The sequence below is a fragment of the Cyprinodon tularosa genome, unplaced genomic scaffold, assembly GCF_016077235.1.
Source record: "Cyprinodon tularosa strain WSP-4 unplaced genomic scaffold, ASM1607723v1 ctg488, whole genome shotgun sequence".
In the NCBI taxonomy this organism is placed as follows: domain Eukaryota; kingdom Metazoa; phylum Chordata; class Actinopteri; order Cyprinodontiformes; family Cyprinodontidae; genus Cyprinodon; species Cyprinodon tularosa.
In genome coordinates, this window is record NW_024039216.1 from 276,759 (window position 1) to 296,009 (window position 19,251).

Here is a 19,251-nt window from a genome sequence, read left to right on the forward strand (position 1 = left end):
ACTACACTATGTTTATCAGGGTGGCATATGTCTGTAGCTGCAGCTTAGTTTTTTAGTATTAGTGGATATAAATATTCGGGGGCGACAGTAGCGTCGGATGCAGGTGTTTGCCGCTTCAAGCCCCACTTCCGGCTTTCAGTGTCGTTGTGTGTAAATGACATATGTAAAGATTCAAACATTTTCCTGTTTGTTTTGCTAGATTATACAAATATTTTCTGTTAAGGTGAAAGCTTACAGGAGCTCCTGGGAGATAGAGGTGAATAAGCTGAAAACAAACCCAACATTTCTTTACATCTAGAGAAAACAAAGACAGACATCAGGATAATTCGTTAGGCTGGCTAACATCATTCAAACCTCACAGCTAATGTATAAAGGTGGATATAAACAGTTACCAGTCAGCATGCAAAAACTATTTGTTGAGAGAGACGGAGGGTATAATTACAGGGGTAATCTGTAATTCAAAATATTACATGCTCAAACAAACAGGAAAAAAATAGCCTTTCCCTTGATGGTCTACTGCTTGGAATAGCTTTAAATCAACACTGAGGTTTTTTCTTTCTCTAGAGTTTCACACCATTTATTGAAATACACAAACTGTTTTGTTTAAAAGATATGAGGTAGAAGGTCGGTAAGCACTGATGGGAGCTCTTTGTCACTGGAGATGGTTGTATACAGATTTTTGCAATAACTTTCATGAGTGAATGTTTACCTGTTGATATGTACATAAACTGATTTTCTCACCTAATGGACTTCTTGGTAGTATGAACTTATTCATGGCAAAAATGATCTAGAAATAAGAAAAGATTTCTTCAACTAAGTGTTGTTAATCTTGAATTGAGTGGGCAAATAAGATTTCCAATCAATTGAGTATTTTCAAACTTAAAATAAGATAATTAGATAATATGTTCTTGAAATAAGACAATGCACTTATTTTTTCTTATTTTAAATGTAAATTATGTTTTTCCATTGTCAAAGTGTCTCACTTACCTCCTCAGTTCAAGAAAAAATTAACTATAGTTTCACTTTGTACCCCTTTTTTTACTAAATGATTACATATAATATGATTACATATATCAATAATTATGCATACCATTTGTGTGTGTTAAAGTTGTAAATTGACCGGATTTTCTGAAGTAGAGTTATTCATTCAGTTGCTGCCTGATACAGCTGCCACTTCTTTTAAGATGTCCGTTTAAAGTCTCAGAACCTCACCAGCTCAGTTATGGTTTGCATCCAAATGATTTGTTACAAATATTATAGTCATAAAGCAGCAGACACACAATCATTTATATAGTAATTTATTAATTTTGGCGGATGTTTTCTGAAGGGGCAATGTACAGCTTTTACCAGAGCCAGAGTACAATACTTTATAATTCTACAACATTTACATTTGCGGTTGGGTTTTCTACATCAAACGACAGGTGAGCCGTGAAAAGAGGAACACAGAGTGAAAGTGGTTCAACAGCGGCACTGGAGACGAGGCAAAGTAACTCAGAAGCCAATAGAAAACTTTAAATACAGAACGTGGTGACAGCTCGTGGACTGACCTGTGCCCAAATACCGTCAAAGCAAAGGCATTAAAAATAGTCTTTCACTTCAATATCGATAACCAATCAGAACAGAGAGAAGCAGACGGAGTCGGTAATAGAAGCGAAACTGGGGTTTTGTCCACATGTGAAGCAAAAAGCTACATTTTCACGCCTTCATTTTCCACAACAGTCTCCTGGGATAGAATAAGGGATAAAATATACAAATCTGAGATTAAATTAAGAGTACAAGATCAATCCATCAACAACAATGGGTTCAATATGTAGAGAAAAAACAAATATTTAACAGATTAACAGTGAAGTTTCTAAGAGATGTGAGTGGAACTCCTGAAGATCTGCTTCTTGTTCTTTAAATCCACCTTAAAGAACAAATCTTGTAACCTGAGTTACATTTTTGGGGGGGTGGGGGGTATGTTTTTGCTCTGCACTGATAAAATATATGAAAGCAAATAAAACAAACCAAAAAACAACTAAAATAGATGTTTTGGATTTGAAAAGGTGTTCATCAATAAATTATACTGCCACCTTCAAATAATAAATAAATGAATTTATAAATAAACAAGCAGGCAAGCAAGACATCAACACTTTTTTTTTTTTCAAATCCTCCAGTGTTTTTTTTTTTGTTGTTGATTTTGTTTTTACCAGTATAAATTTTTCTGGTAATCCAGTCTCAGATTTTTGAAAAATATTCTGATAAGTCCTTGACTGTACTGTGCTCCCCATGGTTCTGGTTCTGCAATTCTTCCTGCGGCAACGGGCCACCAAAACTTGCCTTAAACGTATCCGGCTGGTAAAATAAAGAGTGTCCGTCCGTCCTTCTGTCCACACACATACAGGAAGTCAAACTCTTCACACGATTCCTTGGTTTACTCTCTGCATTGAAAAAATACATTTTTAAGACTTAAAATTCTTTTACTCTGTATTTTCTTCTTTTTCCACCTCTCAAAGCTTTTTTTATGTGCTTAAGGTCTCCAGGATAGTGTCCTGTGAAAGGCCCATTTTAGAGAGGGGTTCTATCATGAGATTAAAAAGAACCAAAACTGAGGGACATTCATGCCTCAGGGCTAAAGCACAGTGGCATTGTGGCCCTCCATCCTGGGCAGCCTTGTGTCCTGCACTGTCCCCATGGTAACGAGCAGTGGCCGGCTGTCCTCAGACATGCCTGTGCGGCCCAGGGTCATCGAAGTTGGCATGGGGGCCCCTCTCTGGTGGCCTGCAGAGGATGGTACAGAGGTGCCTTGCTGGGGTAGAGGGGGGTTGCTGTCCAGTGGCAGGCTTGGTTCCTGGTAGCCATATCCAATGTTCCCACAGGGGAATCTTCTCAGTCGGTACAGGGGGACTGGGGGCAAGGCTGTTGAATCTAGGAGCAGAGGTGACTGGGCAGCAGGAGGGGGTGGGGGAGGCAGCAGCGGCCTGCAGAGACCCTGCTGCTGCTGTTGATGGTGCAGCAGCTGTAGCTGGTGTTGCTGCTGCAGCTGATGCTGAAACTGCTTGTGCTGGTGCTGGAGACCCAGTGAGCCCGCCACTTCGGCCACTGTCCGGCCAACGTGCTCCTGCCCCTCGCCGGGCACCCTGCCCACGCTGCCCCCAGGCCCTCCCACCCCTCCCTGCCTCTGCTGCTGCTTCCTCTGCTGCTGCAGGAACCAGGAGCCGTAGGTGGGATTCCACAGACTGGTGTTTTTTCCACCGTGGGCGTCCTTCTCCTGTTGGTGACCCTGGGTGAAAGCCAGGTTAATGTGCCCCCCCTCTGAGCTTGGCTGGGCTGTAGCATGAGGTCCCTTGGCAGTGAGAGACGACGGAGCTGTAGTGGCGACTGAGTTAGTTGTCGTCACAGAGGTCTGCATTTGAGGCTGGTGAATGCAAGCCTGAGACGGAACAGATGCCTGCACTTTAGCCTGCGGTGGTGCCCCGGGTAAAGCTGTATGCTCCCCTCCTCTCCGGTCCTCTGCTGGGTAGGATGGGGGCTGCTGCTGCTGCAAAGGTTCTCCATCAGGCACCTGTGCATTCAGCAGAACCAGGGGTTCCTCGGGGTGCGTTGCAGCTTGCTCCTCCTCCTCAGGAATGGGCCCATACTCAATAGGCAGAGTCATGGTCACAACATCAGGGTCCTGAAATGAGTCGATAAAAATCCTGTTTAAATTGTTCATTTATTGGCAGTTTATACTATACAACATAGGGAGCTTGGCTTCATTAACATTCATCGAACTCTCAGATGGGTGATGCATGCAGAAACTCTGGCAGTGAATATTGGCATATGTTCCTAAAACTGAGTTAATGGGCTGAATTATTGAGATATTTTTGGCTGACGATCCATATTTAATATCAAGCGACTCTGTAACTGTGACAGTCACTGTGTTGCCAAAAATATTTGCTCATCTGGCTTCAAACACCCACCAATGGTAGCTATGATGGCTGCAAGCAACTCTTCTACGATGGGTTTCCACAAACATTAGAAGGGTTTGACCATTTTAGGCCATTCTTCAGCTCCTGTGTTGGACTGTTTCATTCCCAAGGTTTTTGGTTTTTCTAAGGTCAGAAATATCAAATTCTATTACTCCAAAGTCACCATCCATCTCTCAAGGACTTTGCTTTATGAAATAATGGGCGGTTTGAACAATAGGCCGACCTCAGTGTCTTTATGTGCTAAAGCTTTAGCAGTTCCTTCACTTGAATGAAGCGACCGTGACTTGTCCATCAGATTATCAGAGAGACAAATAATTTATCCCACCAGAAATCACCTCTTTACTGGATCTCACACTTTGCGTTACCATAGAAACCCATTCTATGAGGCTTCCAGATGTTCTGAAGGCCACATGATGTTTGGAGAGCTGTAGCTTTTGGTGAACTCTGCGCCTCAGCATCCACTATCCACAGTCTGTTATTTTACACAGCCTACCTGTTTGAGACTGAGTTGCTTTGGTTCTTAAACTCCTTACCCCTCACCATTATATTTCACAGCTGACTATGAAATATATAGTAGCAATAAAATTTCATGACTGAACTCATTGTGCAGACTGCCTCCTATCACAACACCAGCCGGGAACACACTGAGCTTTTACAAATGTTTGTAGAATTCCTCGGCACGCTGAGCCTGCTGAATTCTATACAGCTGTAGTCCTGGAAGTGATGAGTACATGATGAATCGATTGGAGTTTCATTAGAAATGGGGTTTTAGGAATTAAATTAACAGTTTCCTTACATGCAAAGGGAAACACTTTGAGTTTTTATTATTATTTATTACTAGAAATCTGAAAATTTTCTCTAATAATGATCTAAGAATAATTTTAGTAATAATCTTAGGAAAGACAGCTGATCTGACAGTAGTTCAGCAGACAGTCCTTGCCTCCCTTTACAAAGATAAACCACAAAAGGCATTTTTTAAGCAATGGCTGCTGTTTCCAATTGGAAATAAAGTGGAAGGAAAAGGTTCACAGGCAACAGTCCTGAAGCAGAGTTGACATCAGAACTGTTTTACCTGATCTAAGAAAAAAATAAACGAGTTAGCCTTTTCTTAAGGTGTTTAATGCACTCTCTTCAATGAAAGTAGGTTTAACATTTAATTTGGAAATCAAAAATCTATGGAAAGAGTAGTGAGCCTAAATCCAATTTGGCTGAGGTAGGTTTCCCGAAGGCAGTGGATTTGGAGCCATATAATCTGTTGTTGTTGTTCCACTGTTTTTGCCCACACTGCAAAAAGTATGTTAATTGCTTTAATAAACTCTATATTACTGTGTTTATCTGACCAGCAGCCCGCTGTTCAGTTATGCTTTATGCAGATAATGATCCAAGTGAAAATGAGAAATGTGGACATAACTACTGCAGATTTTATACTCCATGCTTTTCCTCTTCTATCTAATATTCTGTCCGATTCTAGGTGGGTGCGCAGATTGCAGGCCTACAGCTCCACACAATATGTAGAAGCAGAAAACACAGCTGTTCTCAACATTTCAAAGCCTCTTCCCGCCAACCAAGAGAGACGGTCATTTCTTTCTAAGGGTTTTTTTTTTTTTAAATAATATGTGGATTGTAGTGTTATTTATGGGCTAAATCATAAAAGACTTTTATATTTTTATAATTTCAAACCTATGAGCTATCACTAATCCAGCGGCATTAGACTTAGATGCAACCCTAGCTCTGATTAAGTGCTTAAATGACATAATTTTTTACTACCAGACATATCGGGCTTAAAGCAGGCTGTAAGAGGAATCAATTCTTGCTGACCTGTGTTTACCACATCAGAACTACATACTGATCTGCTTTGGTGAAGTAAGTCATGGCAAACGAGCCCCAACCAGTCACTGACTCCATATTTAGCACAGTAGGGGGATGTACTTTTTGTGATTAAAAACACAGTTTTCCATAAAAAAAAAAAAAAAGGAACAAAAATTTAGTTGAGGGTTTTTCTTGCCTGTATGTCAAATATATTTAAAGCTAATGGAAATAACAGCTTAAAAATGACGTAACACTGTTTTCAGTGTAAATTTTATTGAATAGATTTTCCAATCATATTTAGTTTTACTAACGTGTGCATGTATGAGGTGATCACATAAACCCATCAAACACACAAGGAGAAGCAGAAGAACAAAATATAGATTTTTGTCATGAGTAAGCTCATTTATCACAGCTAAGAACAGGTTTGCAAACTCTTTATTCTACTTTGTATAACCAATTGAATAATTGAATGATTTGCTTCACCTGTAAGCAGTAGTCAAGTCTCTCCAGAATAGTAGAGAAGTTCGGTCTATCTTCAGGCTGATGCTGCCAGCTCTGGGTCATAATCCGGTACCTAAAACATAGAGCAGGAATTACTTAATTAATCAACCCTTCTGTGGAGCTCCAGAGAACAGAAACTCTCTAGCTTCATTTATTCGGTTCATTTAACAAAACACACAGGAATAACAGGGATTGAAGGAAAAAACAGTTTCTATTTAATCTTTCCTTTATTTCCTTCAAAGGACCTGCTACAAAAAGCTACCATGGTCAGGTCAGATGAGTTCATTTAAAATAAGTCAATCATCGAAAGAGCTCGGAACTACTACTTAATAAGATTGTTTATAATACATATACATACAAATATTTTCTAATGAGAGTTCATCTACTAGTCAAACACAGAGTATCGTAGACCCCTAAATAAAGTGTAGTCCAATCGATTGCTGTCAGAGGACACCAGATGAACAAGTCGAATGGACGAAACTGGCAGGAAGGAACAAACTATTCAGGTCAGGGATGAGGTGAGATGTTTAAAGCGAGGTGACGTTACAAAAACATAGAAACTTTGTTCAGTCTGTGAACTAAATGTGAAAGAGGATGGACCAACTGAAAAGACAAGAAGTTGTTATTTTGGACAAGATGCGCATTAATATGAAAAGGAGCCAACAGTTTCTTAGTAACTCTGGAGGAGCAGAAGAGATCAACAGCTCAAGGGGAGGCCAAATAGCGGTGGAAAATAAGTTTGTAGGTGGTGCAGCTAAATAATCCTGGAAGGAAACCTGTGAAAGGCAGCTAAAGTCTTCAGGATGAGAATATTAAACATAAAGCGAGAGCTAAACAGTTTAGATTGAGGCACCTTTATGTGTTAGAATGGTCCAGTCAAAAAACAGAGCTAAACCTAAAAGCTTATCAGTGACCAGACCTGAACATTTATATTCACAGATTCCACTCAACATCCAAACCTTTCAGGTTTTCTTCTACTTCACAGTCCTTCAGAATGTCAGAAACAGGTGCTAAATGTGAAAAGTTCAGGGTATATAAATACTTTTATAATGTACAGGGGAGGGAAATTAAAGCAACTTACACTCTGGGTGCTGCAGTAAGTATGGAGGATGGCAGGATGGGCTAAACTAGTCTGCAAAGGTTTTAAAACTCAGGTCGAAATGGTATTTATATTAATTTTTAATTTATACCTCTCTCTCTATTTATGTATGTTATTGAATTGGAGTTTATATTTCTGTGTTTGATCCCTAAAAAAAGGTCCGTATCATGTATAAAGCCTAATGAAATGATGAAGAAGCAGCGTAATGGACTTACACTGGCCCAGGACAGTTTTTAGGCGGGTCCATTCTCCCACCATTGGTAACAAACTCCAAGACTTCCTGGTTGCTGCGACTTGGATACGGCATGTAGCCCAAAGAGAAGATCTCCCACAGCAGCACACCAAATGACCTGTGATGGCAGAAATGATTTACGCTTAAATTACAGACAGATCAAAACTTAAAGGATGAAAAACATCAGATATACAGGAGATGAGCTAAAGGCAAATTTAGTTACAATTGAGCATGAAACTCACCATGTGTCCGTTTTAGAAGTGAAGATGCCCTCCATGAAGGCCTCAGGTGGCATCCATTTCACTGGTAACATGGCTCGCCCACCCTTTCTGTAATAGCTCGCCCTGCACAAAGAAATATTTTGAAAGGAACATTCAGATTTTAGTTAAAACGGTGGCAGCCATGGCCTTTCTTTGTGGGATTTGGATCACCAGAAAGGAAATTCTACTGCCGGTGTTAGAATAAATCAACCACCACTGAAAGATTGGTTTAGTGACAAAATTAGTTATTGTTCAGATCTGCACAATAAGTGGATTGATAATTATTAAATACCTCAGCCAGTTACCACTTCAGTTTTAAAATTATTCAACCCACTGAATAAAACCAGGCATGTTCTCCACAAACTAATCAACCGATTTTATTTACTGCTTAAGATTAAACACCACAAACACCAGACTGTCGATACTGATAATGTTTCCTGGATAATGTGTTAGGCATGTTAATGTAGAGGCATCTAAAAGTTGCACGAACCTCAAGGACTAGAGTTTGAGACCACTGGCCTGCATCAAGAGATTAACCACTAAAGACCCCAAACCACCAGTAAACCAGGGAAAGAGAGATAGGAATTTGGGATTATGGGAGAGTGGCATGTCTGGAGTGAAAGGAATAACTAGAATGAAGCATGGTGGTGGCTTAGTAATGCTCTTGTCTAATCTGCCCTTTCTAGCAATGAAAATAGCCTGCTGTCTGTGAGGAAGCTGAAGTTTAGCTATCTAGAAATACTAGATTGGCCATCAGTGCTGCCTGAATAATTCTCCTGAAAGCCGGCATCATATAAACCCCAAAATATCAATTAGCTGGAAGGATTTGGTCATGAGATAAAGGCTAAGATCCCTCAGGAATGTTGGATATAATTAATGACAACAAAATGCTGCTCTGTTATTTAGTAAAATGCTTATCACGGATGAGTTAAAAAGGTTTAACGTCAATTAAGTAATTTAAAAGTGATGTTCTTTGTTAATTTCATCTGTAGTAATTTGAGTAACACCACCACTAGTCATTAAAGTTTTAACAGATTGTATTTTCTATGTTTTGTCAAAAACCTAATTTATGACCCTGATTAAAAAAAGTCAGTTTATCTCCCCGCGAGCCGCTTCTAATTCATCGCACGGCTGAAGAAATGATCTGATCAAGGCTATATCTGATTTTTGATGCTTATCGAGGTCTCCGCCTGCTTTATAGCGCAGAGCGAGCACAGATGTGAGGGGCTGCCACTCCGTGCCCAAGTAAAAAAATAAATAAAAGGGAACGCCTGAGGATTTATGGTCTGTAGTGTCGCAGCTGGCTTTGTTTGGCATCTTTTGCTTTTGCAGAGCAGTAAATCAATTTGGCATTTAATTTTGCCATAAAAATGTCAATTTGCTCCCCAAACACTGCTCCATAAACACAGAAAAGCTCTTGATGAGAAACGAGACAACGAGGGCTGGGCGTCTGCCAGCTGTAGTCTATGAGATTTTGGATGGGTAAAGGAGCTGCAGGAGCATTTTCATCCTGGGGAAAAGTAAAGCTCTGCCATTACATCTCACAGCTGCCCACAACTGATTTGTTATTACAGCAGGAAGCTCCCAGGTGTTAACGTGACGCAACGTGAGCTAAGAACTCAGCTGGATGAAACTTTTAAAGGAGGAAAAAAAACTTTATTCATGAAATGATTAAGTGAGAAGCAATAGAAGCTAGAATAAATCCTCTGAGAAGCTAATGTGGACATCAGATTTCATGTCCCATTATTGATTAAAGCAGTTCAAGTTCAACTTTGAATTTATTCTGCATTCAATTTGATGCACACAGTTCAAAATATACACACAGCCTAAAGTATATCAATATAAGACCATTAATAACTTTCTTGTTTGATATTTTTTGCAGAATTGGTAAAATCTATTTAAAATCAGTTAAAAAACGTCTTGCTCTCAAGAAGAAAGCAAGATGGCTACAACCAGTATTCGAGTTGAGGAGGATGGCATCCCTCTTCTTAAAAATATCTTAAAAATCACCCCCCCTTCTAAAATGACCCTCCCCCCATACCATCCTCTGTTTATTACTGAATGTTTAAAATGTCTACTATATATTCAATTTAATTTATCCTATATCATTACTTTTAGGTATGGCAAATTATTATGCACCTTCATTTTATGATGTCTGGCTTTAAATGTTTATTTTGCTGAAAGTAGCTAAAAAGTAATGAGTAATTTATTACTTTACACAGATGGTAATAATGCAAAGAAACTAACAAGGGTAACTTGTTATATGAAATATAAAATAGAATAGAAAATCCCTTTATTGTCGCACAACGTGGAAACTCTGATGTTTACAGCAGCAAAAAGATTATAGAAAAAATGGTCACACAAATATGCACCTTAAAAAATGTAAAAGAATAACATAATATTGAAGAGTTTACAGTACGTAAGTAAGTGTTTTAACAATGTAAAAAAAAAAAACTGTGCACCTGGAGGATAAATAACCAATATACAGCTATGGACATTTTATTTATGGACAAATATATTAAATTTTGGTGGTATTTTGCTCATCACTGTATGTAGACTGATTACTGACAGACTGATGCTTTAAAGGGCAGATTGTTCCAACATTTATTCAGAAGTCTCGGCCGTCGGCACAGCTTTACCAACTTTAGGATTAACCCAAAGACCTTCTCTCTACTCCCATCTACCATCCAGCAACTGTCAAATAAAGACCACCATTGCAGAAAACAGTGTTAAACGTTACAATTTGATACAGAAACATCCTAATATAAAAATGTATATTTGCTTCAAGATGCTTATCTTAAAAAATTACTTTTTATCTGACAACAATGCTGAATTTACCAAACAGGGCCGTAAACATATGAATAATGTATAATCGAAGGCTCGTGTGTGAGCACATGGCATTTAAAAATGAATAAAAATCTTATGATTAACATGGTTGGATTCTTGGGGGTTCAGGTCTAAACGAGAGTCAAAGCTGTTTTCACCTCAGGAAAAACACTTTGCTGGATGCGTTGAAAAATCACACATCTAATTAAATCCAAATGTTAAACTCAGTGTTTGCAGGGGGCTTAATAAGACATGCAGTATTCATGCAATATGTTCAATCTGAAGCTGAGCAACGGCCCTGGAAATTAAATAAAAACAGTTTCATTTGTATCCAACCTGCTTTTAGTCCATAGTGACCCTAACCTGGCTTCATTACAATAGCATGCTTAGAATTTAAAGTTAACTGTTGGTCTTCAGAAGATCAATAAGAAGAAATAAGTGTAGATGACATGAAGTCTGCTAATAGAGTAAAAAAGGGAAGCACACAGTTATACCATCAGCTGTGGAGAATCACCCAATCAAGCAGAGAAGACAATCACTAACAGATTCTGTTTGCTTGACAGAGTATCTGAAAGCTCCTTCTGGGCACTTATTCACCCAGCTCCTTAATCTTTCACTTATAGTAAAATGTCCCCGACAGTGATGAGAAATGGTTCAAAGCAGCATGTTTAGCCTCACAACTACAGAACGGGAAGCAGCTACCATCTTGTTTTCATGTCTCTTTGTGCTCCTCTAATTTCAGCGTCCATCGGTATAAAAGAATAACAAAGAAGCTTCAAACAAACACATACAGTCATCCCGATATGTTAATGTGGCCTTTTCAATGTCTTCTTTTAGAAGAAGAGTGAAAATAACAAGGTTGCTGCTGAACATCGATCTCTGCAGCTTATTGCTTTATCTGTTCTAGAGAACGGTTATATGTTTTGATGGAGGCTGTTTCACTGAGCTTGAGAGCCTGTTCACTATCGACAGAGTTAAAAAGTGAGCAGCAGATTAAGGTGGATTAAATATAGTCTCAGGCAACCTAAAGTTCAACCAGAAGCATTTTATACTTGTGTGTTACTGTTGGTGTAACTCTGAAGCTGGAGGATAAAGATGCATTTGGCTTAAAACGCTGTGGGAGGTAAAGGCAGGCTGGACAGAAATGATAAGGTGGCAAACACCTGTAGCTCTAAAACTCCAGCCTGCTTCTCTGCCGTCAGATAATGATGTACATGATCAACACCTACATGCTTGTCAAAAGGAAAACAAACCCTGTTTACATTCTAATGTTTTTTTCTGAGAGTTGTGAACCATCTAGTCTTTATATGATTTAAATCTTGCGTCAAACATCAAAAAGCTAACCAACAGAACCAAGTGTTTGCCTTAAAATGGAAAAAGTGAGAAGGAAATAATTAGGCACATCCCTTTAAAACAGCTGCCTGTAAAACCGTCTTTCCAGTCAATTGTATTTTCTCTGTAATTGTTTTGGAGGATCTTTGACCCTCTTCTCTTCCTCCAATATAGCTTCATCACTTTCATGTCTCTCAGTTGACCAGAATCTACTCAAACACTCAAATAGTTCAAGGTTTATGACTGCAGGGTGCACAGGCCATGCAACTACTAATGAAATCTAAACCATCATCCTTCCACCTCCGTACTTAAGGTTCTGTGCTAATATACCGTGTTTGGGTTCCTCTCCATCAGACTTTACAACGTTGTTGGCTTTACAACATGTTGACGGTTCATTTCCTCTAAAAGATGAATTTCTGTTACTCATCACTGCGTTTATATCTGTAACATCCTGCAGGGAGCTTTACGCTGGTCCAAATTCCTGTTTTATCTCTCTGTGTAGGTCCTCTGTTGACTGTTGCATATTGCTGCAGACAGAGTTTGCAGGCCGCATCCTGACGGGTTCTAAATTGGGGGAGAACTAGAGCCTGAGTAACTAATTAATTACCAAAGATTTCTGTTTCGCATTACTCTGAGAACTCTCTCTTATTATAACAGCACCGGGTTCAGAGAAACACAACTAAATATTCATACCTAAAATCTTATATAATCTAATGGGAGGCTGCTTGATGGTTTATTAAAGTAAATCTGAAATTTTAATTCACAAATCCTAGATGAAAGGTCACATCTGAGGTTGAGTCAGCTTGTTTGCAGAGTTTGTATTTTGCATTGGTGCCAGTACACCCATGCCTCCATCTCTCAGTGTGCTACTTGTCCCCAGCCATTACCTAGGAAACAGTTTACTGTGTCTCCTGGCAGAAAGCTGTAGGACCACATCACCAATTGGCTAAAAATAATAATATCACAGTTAATTTGTCCAAAATGATCAAATCAAGGATCCTTAAGGTGTTAGAGACACCAGGAAGATGACCTGAACCTGGACTCATCAGTAATTGCACCAAGCCCTCTTAATGCCTCTCCTCAGGCTTGCTGTATTTGCTTTATTTGATAGAAAGGTGACTTCTCCTTAAGAAGATTTAGAAATTGGACGTTAATGCGCCGACAGATTCCCTCTGCACACATTTCAGGAACTCCCTGCTGCTTTCGGCTTTCATCTAAACTTCATCATGTAAAGTTGTTTGTTTCAATTTCAGAATAATTAGATGCTGTTAGACGACAGAGGAGCTGATGGGATGGGTGGGATGAAAAACACTACTGAGCATTAACAAGTAAATGTTTACTAGAGAGAAAATCCACACTAAGAAAAACTTAGATGCTGTTTATTAGATTTAGGTTTTTTAATTCCAGTAAACTTCACTGGGGTTATTAGTAATAAAATGATCACATACACATTAAACAGTGTTAGAATAAGACACATTTTATACTAATTGTTAATTAGAAACCATTTAATGAATGTAGATATGTTGTTTTGCACCACTCACACAACAACACAGTATCTAATGTCAATAATAAAACCAGTGGTGTGTCGACACATCACAGAAGGGTCTTACTGTCCTTATTCTAAAAGTGCTATGTTACTTGTATTTAGCGGTTTAACAGTTTCTGTGAATGCATTTCACAACTGGAGCAAAACTAGCAATGAGCAAGAGTTGGAAATAAATCATGCTGAGTTCAGGGAAGAAATTACCTAAATGTTTTTTTTTTCTCGTAGATGTCAGTTTTTTTCAACAGAAAACAGCAGGTTTATTACCTCAGTAAATGTATTTCTAATCTTTCATTGACATGAAAGTCACATCTGATGCAGCTCAGACTCAAATAATCTAAATATCTAAAGAAATTAAATCAAAGAAAACCAGCTTAGACATTAAAATACTAGAAATCCTGAATGTCATGCAAGAAGGATGTTTGGACTGGTTAAAGCAAATAGTTATATTATGACTTATAACATATCCATGTTGGACACATGCTGAAGAGAGCGCAGTTACACCCACAGTTACTGTAGGTGAGCCCCAACCAGCAGTGGAAAGAACATTATTTTGCAGTAAACCAGCAAAGATTCAAAGTTTCTTGCAAGGTTTCTGACTGAATCCAACAAAATCTGAAACTTGTCCAAGATCCAATGACCAATCACAGAGTGGGTCAGAAGGACTTGCAGCTAGCAGGTACAGTTTACCCATGAAAAGAGCCACCATTGATCAGACTCCACTGCTGAAGGAGAAGCATTGAAGCTTACTGAAAGTGAGCCTTGAATAAATTACAAGGAGGATAGACCGTTCAGGTAAGACAAAGATTAAAATGTGCTTTTTGGAGGAAGACAGCAAACCACAACACCTAAAAACACATCAATCTCATTCCACTCTGAAACACCTAAAATTTACTTGGGTTGCTAGGGACAACCAGGAGGCCCAGTATGTCTACCGAATTTTTTTTTTTTGATGTGGTAGGTACTTAGTTTTTATTCTTTATTAGAAGTTTTCTGTTTAATCTGAGGGAAAAATTGGAATCGTTCTGCTGTAGATAACAGTGTTGGAAATGTACCTGTAAATGTCCCGAGCCATCCCGAAGTCTCCGATCTTGGCCACACGTCCCGGTCCTTTGCAGGTCAAAAGACAGTTCCGAGCTGCAATGTCCCTGAAAGCAAAAAAAAAAGAGCATCATTAGATCGCTGCATGCACCCACATTACTGGATGGAACAACTGGGGATGCAGTGAGCAGAGGAGAGAGCCCTGCTGAGCATCAGCACAGCTTGAATTATGCCTCATATCTTCTGTAGTTTAGCAGTTCTTTTCATGCATTTATATTTTAAAAAACAAAGCCTGGTGTATGAAACCCCCAGTTAGTCCCCTGTTGGATCTGAACTTTAGTCTCGCCCTGAGCATGCTGCCATTTTGCAGCTTCTGGTTATAAATGCTGCAGAGTCATGCAGGGAGAAGCAGCTTAGAGAGGGAGTCGCTTATTTGCACAGCACAGAGTGAATCTTTAAGGAGAGTACTCGCAGAGCCCACACACACTGCAGTTTACTCCTCCAGGCACCTAACCGTCTTTAAGTTTTAAGGAGTGATGCAGTGAGCATACAGAGCAGTGGCAAATAAGTTACCATGGCGACATCGTGTGACACCCGGTTGAGAGCGAATCATGAGACAGGAAGGGAAAGAAACGGAATAAATCGCAGTGATGGACGCCACAGCAGAAAGAAACATTGGAGTCTGATTCTGTTAGATGAGAAATGACACAATGAGGATAAAGTTCTGGTTCAGCCTGATGTGAACAGATGGCTTCTTAAAACAGAGACTCCCACTTCAGGGTGTCAGAAAGGTCTCAAACTATTCAGCTTGTGGTTCTTCAAGACGAAGAATCTGACCGTAAGCGATTCATCAAAAAACAAGAAGTGATTCAAAGGCATCAATTTGTTCTTCAGCTTCTTGTTCAGAAACTCCGCTATTGAAACAACTCTGCATCTTGTTCATCTCTCTACACATCTTTGCTATTCAGCAGAAAGCTGTCTGACGCAAAACACTATTTTGGTGTTTCTCAGGTAGCTGAACCCCTCCGGGGGTTTTAATCAAAGTCTCTTTCTCTAAAACTCTTAGCTCCATGCCTGAATAGAACCTGACGGTTCCTTGACATTTTATCACACTTAATGTTTAAGAGTAGAAATGGTAAATTTGCTTGTTTCTGTAAATAAAAAACAAATGCTGTCATTTTTCAAGGACAAGGCTTCTACTGGTAATTACATCGAAATATTGAAATATGATTTGCGTCAATAAATAACTTTTTTTTTTTACCTTCAAGCTAAACTGTGAATAATTATCTTAAAACGAAACATAGAAAAAGAACACAAACATATCCAACCTTTGCTATATTGATGATGGAGAACACAAAGAATTCAGATCTGAAATCTCTACTATGGACCAAATTTGACAAACATTGAAGAAAGAAAAGCTTTGATCCATATTTTGATTCTCTAGCTCTTTCTTGAAGCCATATGCCTTCACCTAAATTTCAAATCTTACTCTGATTTATCACATTGACTGTTTTTTTTTTTTGCTTTATACAAGGCCTGTTATGCTGCATGGTTTGTGTCAGTTCCTGTAACTATACCTACTGCATTACCTCAGATGTTTGAAAATACATAAAGAAGAGACAAATAAGGCAAGGTGTTTAAATGACCGAATGCAGTCACTCAAATCAAACTGATGAATCCATTCAAACCTTATATATAACCTCTGGAAAGGGCCATCGAGGGAGTGAGGGGCTATATCTACACCTGAGTAGTCCTCCTATAATGATCAAGGAGAATGGAATGGAAATGTGTTGCTTGGAGGCGAGTAGGAGTTTTAAAATGCAGCAGCTGCTGCCACAAACTCATGTCTGTCAGGTTAGGGCAGAGTTTTACATAAACATATTCAGCTGACTTTAACAGTATATTTGTGATTTTAAAATCTTTTCCTCTGCATATCTTACAGAACATTTTGTTGTTATATCAATTTCACACAAGTGAGGTTACTGTAAACCTTCTGTTAAATCGGCTTTTCCTTCCTGTGAGTGAGAAGCTGGTATTAAATGAAAAAAAAAAGCTAAATAAACTAGCCCTCCATGATCCATTGGTCATTTAGAGGATAGAAATGGGAAAACAAACATAAAAGCTAGATTAAGTTGTTTTCAGACAGCATTAACCCTGTGAGTTACCTCGTAGAAGCTCAGCTCAGCTCAGGATTCAAGCCTTTAATCCACCTGAAAAACAAGCCCTGTTCATTCAGAGCTCTTTGCTCAACCTCGAGTAAACACACCTTCATAAAACTGCAATAAGCCTCAAGGACAGAAGTTGGGGCAATTTTAATACAGCTTTGAAGGGAGAAGATTGGGTTGTGCAGAATATTTAAAGAGTCAGCCATTAGATGGATTGATATAGCTTCACTGGGCCACGCTGAGCCAAACAAGGTTTAATAGGCTCAGTTTGTCAGTGGATAATGTTTAAAAGTCCAAAAGAAGATCCTAATACATCACCTCAATAAAAACGTAGAACCAGCATTGACCTTTACTCGTTTTAGATATGCAGAGGGGGATTTTCAAGTGGAACTTTTTTTAGAACTTCTTCACATGTGTCCTCTTATCTTTTACAGAGCAGTTACTGCAGATCTGCTCCTCCGACTCGTGGGTCAGATATAGACCTTAAAAACACAAGCCGGCTGCCCCATCTGGCTGCTCTCTCTCTAAACTCCTTACTGGTCATTTATCTGATCATACAGAAGGCACGATGCGTACAGAGTCCATATGTTGCTGTAAAACGGATGCAGTTGAGTCTGAATCTATATAACTTGGTGAATGAGCACAACCTTCTATGCCTAAGTCTGAACCACGATCTATAAGTTCTGTGGTTCTCTATTCATAGCAAGCAGGTATAATCTGTTGAAGTACCTGTGTATAAACTGGTTCTCCTCCAGATACTGGCAGCCCTTAGCTATGTCTCTGGCCACGTTGAGAAGGTCTATCATGGTCAAACTGGACGGCTGGTCCTAAAACATCAGATGGGAGGCAGAAAAAGGAAAAGAATAAAGAGAACTTTAGATGGACATTAAATACAAAATGACCTTTTTTCTTTCTGGGTAGAAAATAAATGAGAAGCAAGCAGTTGGAATGTTAATCAATACTAGAGCAGGCATCAGGGCATCATGGTGAGAAAATTGCAGGACTTCATTCAGTGTCAGCTGCCTTGAGCGAGAAATATCAACGTTGATTCCCTGCATTACTGATCTGCAGGATGCGTCTTATCCAATGCCTGGAACCACATCAGCTGACTGTAAATGTGAAAAGGGGAAGCAGCTCGACCTGGCAGGGTTTCAGTGTTTCCACACAAAGACTGAGAATAAAAATAAATGGTAGTGGTATCTGGGCCATGCCTGTACATGTCCATCCAAGCTTAAAGCAGAAGATGTCGACAGAAAGCCTGCCTTAAAAAAAAAAAAAAAGCTGTTCTCTGATGTGGGATTTCATTTCTAAGACTGTTTGCCACCTGTAAACCACCAAAGACGAGACGCAGTTTGCATCTGGCTGCATTTAGCAGCCATGCTGTTAGAGTTTCAAGAGTCCCTGAGGGGACTTCAGCAAGTGGATGAATGGTGATGGCGTCTGATGCGTTTACCATAACTTTAATGTCATTGCTGAGAGAAAAAAAGTTGTTTAGGTAAAAGAAGGTACGGTATAACGGTGTATCTTACCAGCCGGGGTCTGGTCTCCCTCAGGAAACTCTTGAGGTCTCCTCCAGTCATCAGCTCCAGCAGGATGAACCGGGGCATGGCCTGCAGACTCACTCCGACGCAGCGCACAATGTTCTGGTGGTTGAATTTACTGGAAAACAGAGGTCATGTGAAGGAAACATATTGTGCTCATATAGTGCTAAATGTAGTGCTTAATGCACAGGGTGGGGGGTTGAGTGTGTTTTGTAGTTACCTGATAATCAAAGCCTCCATCAGGAAGTCCAGCTCATCTTGCTCAGAGCAAACCTCAGGAAGCGTCTGGAGTGAATAAAATTATTTTGCAATTAAAATCCTTGCACAGAACTAAATACTTTGTGTTATTATTGAGGCTTTTCTCTGTGATACTTTAAATAAGGTTCTATTTTCCCTTATACAGCCTCTAAGCTGAACCTCTATATTAAATACCTCACATTTTTGCTTTTAAACTGTTGTTTAACCAGATCATCTGGATTTGGACTGACCTTTACAGCCACCTGCAGTGGGCTCGGTTCACCTGGTATTCCTACTGCCAGACCTTCATAGACCTCCCCAAATGCACCATGACCCAGACCCCTGCAAAGAAACACACAGTCCTGTCACATATGCTTACAACAGTTTGTGTGACATCGGCATAAAAGATTACAACTTATGGCTGAATGTGCAGTGAAAAATTTGTGTCCCTTCAATTGTATAATGCTGGAAAAATTAGAAAAATAGAAACAGAACTGAAGCAATAAAGTCCATCCATCCATCCATCCATCCATCCATCCATCCATCCATCCATCCATCCATCCATCCATCCATCCATCCATCCATCCATCCATCCATCCATCCATCCACCCTTTTATTTAGAAACATTTTGCAGGAGAATGAAGAAAATTATCTATCTGAAGGGAGATTTTCTCATGTGGGATTCATGAGACATTAATCTCATTCTAGGACGATC

The 19,251-nt window shown here is 39.4% G+C and overlaps 1 protein-coding gene across 1 annotated transcript in view; it reads right to left on the reverse strand.

The window, feature by feature from the left end:
- Positions 1–1,282: 1,282 nt before the first annotated feature.
- The window catches only part of alk (ALK receptor tyrosine kinase), a 293,190-nt gene continuing 275,221 nt past the window's right edge, over positions 1,283–19,251 (reverse strand). The window contains exons 19-27 of the mRNA XM_038302349.1: positions 18,788–18,878; positions 18,520–18,584; positions 18,288–18,417; positions 17,488–17,585; positions 14,608–14,700; positions 7,834–7,935; positions 7,575–7,709; positions 6,243–6,333; positions 1,283–3,655 (exon numbers count right to left, since the gene is read on the reverse strand). Coding sequence (XP_038158277.1) covers positions 2,612–3,655; positions 6,243–6,333; positions 7,575–7,709; positions 7,834–7,935; positions 14,608–14,700; positions 17,488–17,585; positions 18,288–18,417; positions 18,520–18,584; positions 18,788–18,878 — 1,849 coding nt within the window. The 3' untranslated portion in view covers positions 1,283–2,611. The remainder of the gene's footprint in view (positions 3,656–6,242; positions 6,334–7,574; positions 7,710–7,833; positions 7,936–14,607; positions 14,701–17,487; positions 17,586–18,287; positions 18,418–18,519; positions 18,585–18,787; positions 18,879–19,251) is intronic.